This window comes from Gobio gobio (genome assembly GCF_949357685.1).
Source record: "Gobio gobio genome assembly, chromosome: 14".
Lineage (NCBI taxonomy): Eukaryota > Metazoa > Chordata > Actinopteri > Cypriniformes > Gobionidae > Gobio > Gobio gobio.
Genome location: NC_137107.1, coordinates 31038115 through 31050320, shown reverse-complemented (window position 1 = coordinate 31050320; position 12206 = coordinate 31038115). Strand labels below are relative to the sequence as shown.

The window sequence follows — 12206 nt, the reverse complement described above, 5'->3', positions numbered from 1 at the left end:
AGTAAAGAGCTGTGCAAGTAAAACCTGACTCCCCTTGTCTTAAGACGCACACTAGCGACTGACGTTAGAGGTTGCAGTCTTTAGCGTCCTTATTAGCATGCCTTCTTCCCATGACTCTGGTTCGAATCCTGCTCGGAGCGGGTGGACCAGTGCTGTGAACCGGATAGGAGTGAGGTTTAGGGGTGCGAGTGTACCAGACAGACAGAAAAGAGCTGTGCAGGTAAAACCTCACACCCCTGGCCTCAAGAGGCGCACTAGCAACTGACGCTAGAGACTGCAGATTTAGCGTCCTTTTTAGCGTGCCGCTCTGAGTGGGGGTGAGTAGGACCAGTTGCACTAGCTTAGTAGCTGTTTTTACTGATAGGCCTATATACTAATATAAAAGCATTGGTTTTGCCATTGCAGTCATGCACACAATGGACTGACTTTGATTTGGTCATCGTGCTCAACCACTCCATTTTGACACAATGATTAATTGTGCATTCTTACTAGTTAGTGATAATTTTAATATTATATTTGATCAGAGATTTATCATCTGTATGACTGCATGTTCATCATAACATCAGTATATTCAGTCAGCTCCTGCATTATAGCTCAAATGTAGCTGTAAAATGACTCACTGGTGTAAATGAACATATGCAATGTGTGAATTTAAATGACATGTTGCCAGCCCTGGCCACATGGTTGGCACTCTTCAGAAGTGTGTATGTGCTCTCTGTGGTTCTCTGCGGTGCCCGTTTATAGCTCCCGTGGGAAATCCCAACCACACAAGTAATAAAAGTGACTTATGAGGATTGAGCTGATGTGCAAAAGGTTAGTGTCAAAGTGTTTCATTCTCTTTGACCTTGACGTCCTCATATACTTTCTCCTTTCTGATTCATAAATAACAGAGCTGTTTTTACAAGACATCTCTACATGATCTAAGAAAAAAAAGTATTAAGCAACACAACTGTTTTCAATGATGATTATAATGTGTTTCTTGAGCACTGAATCAGCATGTTAGAATGATTTCTGATAGATCATCCGAGACTGCAAACTGGAGTAATGGTGCACACAATTCAGTTTTGCATCACAGAAATAAACTACATTTTAAAATATATTAAAATAGAAAACAATTATAAATTCTAATAATATTTTTACAATGTCACGGTTTTTACTGTATTTTTGACTATATTGAAAATTATTTTGCCATTTATTGTGTAAATTTAGATCAAAGTAAAAGTTTTCCGAATGACATAAAAGTACACTTGAGTCCATTAAACCCACAGTATGTGTAAATTCTGTAGCAGCATCTCAACATCTTCATCTAGTTAATGCATCCATTTTTCCAAGCTGAAAGTTCAACCTGGAGGAGTGGAAGACCAGATGTATGCCTAACCTCTGACCCCATTACCTAAAGCAAAGCACCATTTGGTGTGCTGGGGAGAAACACCACTGTCTCTTTTCTGCTATGTCTCTTTTTCTGATTGCCAAAAGACGGTGACCAAAGGCACACTTGCCCACTGGGATGACAATTGTTTACTTTCAGGAAACAACCACTGTACAATACTACTGATCACAGAGCAAATCATGGTGTAAGACTGAGATGTAATACATTTTAAGCCAGGTACAGGGAGTCTTGATAACTGAGATATACCCATTGGTTTCTTTATAGGATCAAGCCTTTAACCAGGAAAAGCTGAGGGAACAGGACTTTGTCTTTCAATGTCCTGTAAATCTGTTACGTGTTTGACGTGCTACAATACTGGACAAATGTATAGCTGAGAGCAGGGTGAAGCTTTCCTCAAACAGATCTTCTCACAAGCTCCAAGGGGAATTTCTATAAGCGATGTGTTCTTGAACAGATGGAGGCGGTTGGGGCATCAAAGCACTGAAGTGAGACCAGGGACAGTGTGAGCAGAGATGCATCTGGCCAGTCAAAGAAGTGAGCAGGAAGTTTGAACGGGCTTGCTTTGGTCCTTATTAAGATGGGTGTCTGCTCTGACATTTAGGAGGATGGAATCTGTTTGCCACCATAGAAGGTCGTCTAAGTGTTTTATCTTATGTGTGTGTTTGGGGATGGTGCATGCATGGTTTCATGTGCTTGTGAGCGCGCAAAGTGGTTCAGTGGTTTCATTCCCTGGCAATGAAAACATTGAACAAATCTGTCTGTCATCAAAAATTAGTTGAGCAGTTTACAGGGTGGTTAACAAATGCCTGGAGAGTTAGTCAAACAAAAACATGATACTTAACATGCTCTGATGGCCTGGAATATGTGAAAAGAGAATTATTACAATTCTGTCACCAAACCCGTTTCTTCTGGTTTGGTGACAGAATCTTAATATTTTGAATCAGTTGATCAAGTTCACAAAACTGGAATATATCAAATTATAAACTCTAAATTTGTATAATCCCAGTCCTCTCTTAAATAAATCTCAAAACAACCCATTATATAGGGGCACTGTGTATATGGAGCCTATGCAACTGGAAGAGAGAAGGTACTCATTGTACTCATTTTCTGACTTTCTCTTCTTTATGTGCTGTTTCAATGAGTCACATTTTAGCAGATTTATAGCAAGAGAATAGCACTACTGTTTTCAATACTGCCACTGCTGACCCATTACGTAACATGAAATAGAGTTATTTCTTGTGTATTAAGCTCAGACCAAGACATGCACAATCAAACCTTATGCCCCTGGGAAACATAATGTTATCATGTAGTCAAATACACAATCCGAATGGCAAGTCGCTGGCCTTAAATCATGTGTTCCTTTTATTTTTCTTTAGGCCAAGCACACACTACAAGACTGAAGGTTGCCTGTGCAAATGTAAAGATTCACAGGTTCTTCTGAGCACTGTCACAGACTTTCAATTATAATTTTAAACCAAAATACAACATTTGACTTCTGTTTCACACTCAAACGCTTTTTGCTTCAGTCTTGTAGCGTGTGCTTGGCTTAGGAGGCTGGTCATAATTTGCCTCAAGATATGGATCTAGAGCCCTAAAGAGAGATATTTACGGGCAGATGTGCAGTGGAGTTATGTGCTATGAGTTCTCGGAACTGGTGGATGAGAGGGGGAACGGATTGCAAATGAGTTTGCATTGCTCTCTATTAGCAAGTTTCAGTAGGAAAAATCAGCGACGAAAGCCTGTTTATGAGGTGCTGAAAAAATTAAGAAAATAAATTCATCAATCATCACAAAGATTTTAAGCTCTCAAAGAGTAGAGCTGTTATTCTGAGTATGTCTGCACGAGTCCACATATGCTTTCTGTAAACTATCCTGTGCACTGCAGAAAGGCTGATTTAAAAACATCAGGTTATCGTGATCTGATCTGATTCGTGGCTATTAGCAAGAAAAACGTTGGCTTTCTCCTATCCAGCACACTTTGCTCAGGCGTTAAAATCGTATGGCAATTCGTCATTATTTTCTTTTTGTAAATTGGTGGCTTATTGAGAGATGGTGGTCCAGTGGGTTAACCCATGGAACTGATCAGCAGAAGGTTGCTGGTTCGATCCCAGCGGTCACCACCAGTGTGTCCTTGAGCAAGGCACTTTACTCCATGTTGCTCCAGGGGGATTGTCCCTGTAATAAGGGCACTGTAAGTCGCTTTGGATAAAACGGTCTGCCAAATGCATAAATAAATAAATCATTGTACAATCTCATTCATACGTTTTCGTACAAACTGCGTACGTCCCAGTGACAGATATGTTTAAGGGTCCACGCCATTCAAATTCATACGAAATCGCCATCTCGTAACATAGTTACGTTTTCCCGTAAGAACAGGTTGTAAAATCATCAAAAGGGCTGCATACAAACACATTCACAGCCCTCCCAGCCTGAGTTCATTCAAAGTCACTATTTCAGCAGAACCAGGAGAGTGGGTTAATGAGACCGGACCCCCAGACACGTCCACTGATCTCCCCGAGCCCAGGAGCCAGGGGCCCACAGAGCCCAGATCAAAGGTGCAAGTCACTGTCATCAGAAGCCAATGACGGGTCAGCTGCAAAGATGCCTTTTAATGGGGACCCTTTTACCTTTATGGTCCTGTAGACGGGGGTGCGGGGTAATTGAAAGGACATGCATGTCAGAGGCGTGGAAGTCTGAGGTTCCCAGGACAATTAAGCACCCTGGAGTAATATATGACTTGACTTACACGGACTTTAAAACAGTGTGGAGGGCTGACGAGCAGTTGAGGGTTCCCAAGTGCAAGTAAGATTTTTATTTTGACAATCTGAACGCTGCTAGGGAAAGGCCCGTCTGCCTGATAAAAATTGTTGTTTTCAAACATGTTTGAAGTGGATAGGGGTCTCTTTCACTCTCTCGCAGGCTTTGGTTGTGATGCAGGTTGCACGAGGCTACAAATATGAGGCTGCAGGGTTTTTGTAATTACCACAAGATGCGATAACCTGAGTTCTGTCACCCTGCCAAGAAAACACTGAACGCCGTTAAACTGGAAGGGGGGAGGGGGGTGGCCACCTACAGAGCCTGGGGCAGAAGCCAAGTCTACTCAGGGAAGATCACGCTAGGCTACGAGTGGGACTCTCTGGACCACCGTTGGTCCACGGGCAGTGTAATGTCACAGACACATGGCCGGGTATGAGCAAGGTGGGGCCAGGCTTGTTAAAACGCCAAGGCTTTTAAGTCTTTGTAATCTGAGCCCTAACGGGGAGTAAAACAAGAATACTTGGAGGATTAGGTTGCACCACAAAAGAAAATTCTCTCACATTTTTTTAAGAGAATGTCTTGGCTAGTGCTTTGAATAATGCAGGCGGTGAAATCGTGTTTGTCAGAATACCGGAGCGCCATGATATAGATGTAACAAAACATTGGGTTTGCCAGGAAAACTGTTTAATAGTAATCACGCTCTTATGAGTCAAGGCATTGCTGTCTGTTGAGCAGCGGCTCTCAAACTGTGCTGTGTGAGGGATTCCAAGTGGCTGGCAAGTTTAGAAAATATAAAAAATAAAATAAAAATAATAATAATAACCGGCAAGTTGGCTTGGCGATATTAAAAAAATGATAAATAAATATTTAGAACTGACATGATTTAAATGTTTTTATATTTATATATCATTTTTAATATCATTCAAAAATATACATTTGTGGTAAAGGGCTGCTACTTTGATAATGTAACTGATAGTTATCAGTAATAAGCTATTTTAAACTACGGACAATTTGTATGCCATTTAAAACTGTGTAGGTAATTGTTTTTAAGTAATTTGAAGTTCCTCCCAGATTTGGGGTGTTAGGTGGTCTGCCAGTAATGTTAAAGTGGTCCACCATCTGATTAAGTTTGAGAACCACTGCGATAGAGGTTTGCTGAGTTTTAACTCTTACATGACTGCGCAGACACACTTTAATGAGCCAAATAAAACTGTAACAGACTTGTTGCACGCACAGCTGTTGTTCTTGGTAATGTCTTAAAAATGTTGATTAGATAATATGTGCTTGCGAGCTTACTGCACTTCAGACACTGGCCTTAAAACGTTTCTCTGTACTTTTAGGTCAAATCTCACATGAAATAACTGGTATTTGACAGAAATCTGAAATGAAAGAGACCCAGATCTTAAATGTTTATGGTGTGGAAGAAGAAAGCATGCAGCGAGACCTGTTGCTTAGATGCCTCAGAGATGTTTTGGTTTTGTAAATCCAGCCCTTTGTTGCAGACCTGCATTTCAGCTTCAATGCAGACAGGGGAAACACTCTTGGAACAGAGGCAGTCGTATATATATATATATACTTTCCATATATATATATATAAAAATCAGCATGTTTTGGTTTGACAAACCATATCAAATGGCCGAAAGCAAACAGGTGCTTTCTGCCAGAAGATTCAGGCTTTATTTTGACATTGCACGCTTTAAAGAGCTGCCACCAAATGGACTGTAGACATGACATGTTGTTTGCACACGACATCACTCACATAGGGATGTCTGTGTCTGCATGTGTACACACAAATGTACCGTATGTGTCCGTATAATAGATTAGTTTGTTATATATTTGGGATTTTTTGGTAAAAATTTATATGCGCTTGTATCATTTTGGGCAGCGGTTCCATTGCTTTTGTCCACTCTATTGCTCTTTGATCATGGATTATTCCCCCTTAATCCTACCAAGTCTGTGATCCCATCTGAGCCCCCTCCTTTTATTCTGTGGCTCTTGTTCATGAACCTGAGGCGAGGGAGGAGAGAGGATAGGAGACGAGGTCTACTTACATCTTCTCTTGGTGACTGCAACCTGAGCCCATGTGGAAGAACTGCCTTCAGATCCACTTAATCCTCCTGTTGTAGCAGCGCTTGTGTCCCTGATCCACAGGTGTGGATTCAATCCCTCTGCGTCACAAAACTCTGATGTCAATGTGAGGCATTTACAAACCATCCAAGATACAGAGGGTTTTACATAGTTCTGAAAGTAGATATGCAATAAACTGACTTTTTGCTGCAATAGGTCATTTGACTGACATATAAAGACTTTTTTTTGCAGGTTTAGTAAACTAATAATTGTTTGATTAACTGAAATAAAATATAAATTAACATAAGCGTAAAAACAATGTCGCCTTGCCAACTTAAGGAGATAAAATAAGTTGAAGTTTAGAGCTAAAAGAAAAATACATTAAAGCTCAAATTAAAGCACATAAAATTACTAAAACGTAAGCTAAAATTAAAATGGAAAACTTAAAAGCTAAAGCTAAAATATCCATATGCTATAACACTCTACATGCTATAATACTACTATACTATAAATACTATAATAGTATATAAATAATACTAAAATAACACTGGTTTAGGCTTTTTGAAATAGATGAAATAAAACAATTTAAATAATTGTGGTAATACTTAATAATAGAAAAAAACAATCAATTTCATAGAGACATCAGTAGCTGTATTAGTATCAGTGATGCTGGCCTTCATAAAAAGATGCCATTAAACAAGTATTTAAAATATACTGTCTTTGTGTTGTTTCAACATTAATTTGGAAATTCATTGTGAAATTATTACATTATAAAATATTAAAACGTATTATAATAAATATTTAAAAAGTCTTTTGGTAACACTTTATTTTGATAGTCCACTTTAGACATTCTACTAACTATAAGTAACTTTGCAACTACATGTCAACTAACTGTCATTAAAGTATTTGTAGACTGTCTGATTAATATTTACTAAAACTTTATTTTGTTGGTCCCCCCAATAGACATTCTACTGACTATAAGTAACTTGCAACTACAACTACAATTCAACTTATTCTACTAACCCGAACCCTAAAACCTAACCATAACCTACCAATCTACTGACAGTCAACTAATACTGTAATCACAGTTATTTGACATGTATTTGCAAAGTTACTTATAGTTAGTAGAATGTTTAAAGTGGACTATCGAAATAAAGTGTAACCAGTCTGTTTAATGGCAATTAATCACATAAAAATGTGTGATTTAATCTAGTTTTTTTTTTTTTTATCGACTGATAGCACTAATATATATATACAGTATATATATGCCAAATGTATTTGTAAACGTTTTAAGGAACGCTTAATACTAAAGCAATTAATGTACAATAAAGGTTATGAAGCACATAATTAAAGAAATTTTCAGATTTGACATAATTCCATGATTTTCGATGACCTGTAAAGTATTTACAGTTAATAAGTTGTTAAAGCATTAAAAAAACCGAGCTGAGTTAGTTAGTAGGTTAGTAAACAATAATTATTACAGTGACAATGAATAAAGAACTCACTATTTGTATATAGCCTATAACAATGTAGAGACTACAATATATAAACTATGCATTAACTACAAACTAATAATTAGCAAATGATTTGTGAGTACTTTATTACAGTATACTTATTATAGGTGTTATCATAATTGTTACATTATTATAATAAAAAAAAAATGTTTTTTTTGTTTGATGTCTTGTTAAATAGTTGCAGATAAAAGCACTGAGTTCACTTAAGCAGCAAGGTAAACTGAACTGCTCGTGTTCGTCAAAGGCCAGAAGCTGCAGGCAAAAGCTCTTTTAACCCCATACACAAACAACATAGGATCATATAGCCTTGTTTGCTACTAGGACATGCTTTGGTCTGGGACTAATCCCATCTAAAGCGTGATGGCTTTATGGGTTTACATAATTGCCTTTTAAAAAGCAAAACCGTAATGGTTACCACAACTTGAATCACTAATGGCTGCAAACCTTTGCTTTCAGCTCTGTACGCCTTTCAGCTCTGAAAACAATAACAACAAAGACAGCAAAATATGACTTTGCAGCTTATACATGAGCACTTTTGAAGATAAGTACTCTTTTTTGTCTGGGAAGATGGAGAATTTCTGATTGTGGGTACAGTTTGAGGAGGTAGTTTCTGTAATGCCTTTATCTTTTAACATGTTGATATTTGTTACCCTGTTCTGTCAAAGCACGAATGTTCCTTCTTTCTATGTTATCATGCAATTACATGTTTCATGTGATACCGGCGGTGCACCTTGTTTAATGCACAATAAGTATTCGCATAATTCCAAAACTCTAAAAATACTGAAATGCTTTCATGTTGACATTATGTAAATGATATGTTTACTTTTGTTTTGTAGGTACACTCGAAATCAAGTCTGTGGATGTGGGCATCGTTGCCATCAAGGGGATTCAAAGCAATTACTACCTTGCAATTAACAAGAAAGGGGTGGTCTACGGGGCGGTGAGCATCATTTTCTCTTCATTTGTCTTTTAATTATAGTAAATGACTGGACTCTACAACAAATAATGATAACGTCTCACGATCCCATCCAAACCGAAGTCGTCCTTCTTATCGGGAATTTTTAAACAACATTCAGAATTTCTAAACTATTTATAGAAATTCAGCTTTTTACAAGCTTCCAGAAAGATCCATCAGCCCTCAGGTCCCTCTCAGAGGCTTTGATGTCAGAGAGCCTGCTCTATTTCTCATGTCTCGGGGCACTTAAAAAGCCCGGGGTTGTTTTAAAGGACAGTTCCACTCCATTGCCTGTAAATAATCCCCCAGCAAAAGTCGGCTTGAGCAAAAGAGTTCTGTTATCTTTGAAAAAGTAAGCTGAGAAGGCCCTCTTCCTTACACTGTAGTCTTTCCTCCAATACTGCTCCATGCATGCGTTCTCCTCCATTCACAATTCAGCCATACAATCCCCAGCTCCCTCTTTGTTCCGAGTTCTCTCTAGCCCCATCGCCTTTCATTCATCCGCTCTCGTGAATGGCAAATGTTACCTGAAACAGGAAAAAATAGTGCCATAGTTTTCCCAAAAGTAAAATCAACTGAGAGGAAGGGGAAAGTCCTAAGATGTAATCGCCTACGCCTCAGGTCTGTTGTCCTCAGAGCGAAAATATCAATCAATATATTGACGTATGCTACCATTTATTCTATTTATGCTTCGGAAAAAGGATACAATGTGGAATGAAAATAATCCTCATGATGATGCTACCATGAGTAAAGGTCAAATTGGTGGCGGACACAGGTCATATTTATGATACATATTCATTCTGAAACAAATCATAAAATAAAGTATTACAGATATGTTCAATATTAATATGTGCAGTCTGATAACTTCAATGTGTCAATATTATATTGATAATATTATAACAATAATTTGTATGTAAGATAATAACACATTAACATATATTTTTTATGAGGTGCATTTTTTCTGGAAGTAGTGGCAGAAATATTGATAATAATGTTAAGATGAGCGAATGTGAAAATGGTGGCGGATACAGATTATCTTATGATTCATGTTCATTCCATTCCAAAATAATAATATTTTTATTATTATAAAATATAAAATAATAAAGAGTATAAAAACATACTGATCATATGTGAGGATTCATATATTATTGTTATATTAATTATATTACATTATATAAAATATGATATTTTATTAAATGCATTTTTTTTCTGACAGTGGTGACAATAGTATTGATATGGTTTGCATTCAATCAACAAACTGTTTTTAATAAATCAACAAACTGACAAATAGACATTTACCACATGACCAAAGACAATATCTAGAACTCACTCACTTACACATCTTCTTCTTTCAGAGGGATTTCGGCATTGACTGCAAGCTGATAGAGCGGATAGAGGAGAACAGGTACAACACCTACGCCTCGGCAGAGTGGAGGAACAAGAAGAAGCCCATGTTCGTGGGCTTGAGCGCCAACGGGAAGCCGATGAGAGCCAAAAAGACCCGGAGAAAAAACACAGCCACACACTTTCTCCCCATTCCTATTGTGTAGCTACAACCCCACCAAAGGGAACATTACACTGCACTGAGGAAAGACTTGGAATTTTTCGACAGTATAAAAGGGAACCGTTTGGAGAAAAGGGCACTATATTAAGGAACTAAGAGAACTCCTTTTCACTGAGTCAGACTGTTATCGCATATTTTTTTAACTTATTGGCACCAGGGAAAATATGTGACATTTTTTTATGCCAAACCCTTTTCTAGCGAAGGAAAGGTTGGACCAAAACCGATGGAGAGGAATCGAACATTGCAACCTCCCAGAATGAACTGAAGAGACCTTTCACAGAGTGTATTGCTTGTGTGTATTTGTGTGTGTGACCTTTGGAAGCAGTTATTTATGCTGTACTAACTCATACGAAACACTCTAACAGACTCTCAAACTCTGTGACTCAGTGGACTGAAAGTTATGCAAACACTTACTGGAAGCACTTGCTCAAGGTGCAAGACTGAGAGGCCGAGACGGAGACCCCGCATCCTACCATCCGAATTTAGTCAAGCTAGCACCATAGCGTAAAGAACTCTAATATTATTAACATGCAAAAGCCACTGTATTTGATATCTCCATTCTTTACCTGACTGCTTTGGAATAAATTATTTATTTTATGTAATATTTAAAGAAAAACAAAGACAAAAAAAAAAAAAAAACATGGAATGGACATTTTTTTATCATTTATGCTCCTCTTTTAAAAAGCTATTCTATCGGTTACACATGAATAAATAAATATATTTCTCTTTACCTAGCAGAAGTTGCGTCTATGATGCTGAGAAAAGCTCATTTTCTTTTTTTATTCACTGCTCGGATCTGTAAAAAATCATTTATTTCATGCACTTTGGTTTTTCGGTTGATTTTCTCAATCCCATAATTAAAACCACACCCTAACTGTCTAAAAAAAATCCTAGTGATATGAGCTCATCTTCAAAAGCATTCAAAACACATAGGCCTACTGTCTTCGGTCACACGCCACACATATTGTCTTACTATAAGTCATGGAAAGGACTTTTATTCTTTTAAAGCTGAGTTCACTCGTGCCCAAATAGTCTGAATTGAAAACATTCATACTTGTTTATATATTTCAGCTGTTATCGAAAACCACATATAAATCTAAATCCACCCTCAATGCACTTTTGCCTCATTTTCAACTTTAAGTGCAACTTTCAATCATCAAACTGTGCTTTACTAGCCTGCTCACTTCAAAAGAGTCGATGTGAAGGGCATGTGGTGTGTATGTAAATATTGGCAGTAGATTATGGGCTGATTCTGATTATCTCTACCGGCCTAACGCTTTCTCCCCCTCTCAAACCTTCGGAACAGTTCCAGCAATTACTAAGTTAAAACTGAGAAGCTTAAGTTTAAGTCTCACCTTTTATCCCTCTTGCGTTTTTGCGTCCACTTGGGAACAGTGACGTTGACTCATGGACTTTCCCAGGCAGTTTCCATGATTTCAGGTCAGAGTATTGATGTGTTTGTTTAGAGGTTCTTTTAGGTGGTTCGTAAACCTATTTTCATGTACAATTACACTGAAATGGATTCAAGACCAAGGCTCGGAACCGAAAACCGGTTTCAGAGTCGTATGACGATCGATTCGTTAACTAAAGTAGCTATTCAACGGCACTGCAACTCCGCAAATGAACGGTATAGCGCGAGACCGACAACATGATCGTTCCCTTATGAGAGTACTCTCGTATTGCGTTTGCTAAACGCTATGGGGGAAATTCCTTTCCTTGAGATATTCGAGTCCGATATTCGTCTCTCTCTTTGTGAATCCGAAACAGCAGCACTTGTAATTTGATTCCAGAATGAGTCGTTTCTTTTAGTGAATCGGTAACAGAACCAGTGAAGTCCGCTTTACTTGAACGAGTGACTCGTTTGTTTATAGTGAATCAATTATTCGAATGCATTTATGTGGCCTTAAAAAGATCTGCAAAAAGCCACCTGATTTTAAATGTATTTGGTATTGAAATTAAT

General features: G+C 38.0%; 1 protein-coding gene across 1 annotated transcript in view; it reads left to right on the top strand.

Moving 5' to 3' along the window:
• The window catches only part of fgf10a (fibroblast growth factor 10a), a 29106-nt gene extending 18124 nt beyond the window's left edge, over positions 1-10982 (top strand). The window contains exons 4-5 of the mRNA XM_079834693.1: positions 8564-8667; positions 10038-10982. Of these exons, the coding sequence (XP_079690819.1) occupies positions 8564-8667; positions 10038-10232 (299 nt within the window). The 3' untranslated portion in view covers positions 10233-10982. The remainder of the gene's footprint in view (positions 1-8563; positions 8668-10037) is intronic.
• The last annotated feature ends 1224 nt before the right edge of the window (positions 10983-12206 follow it).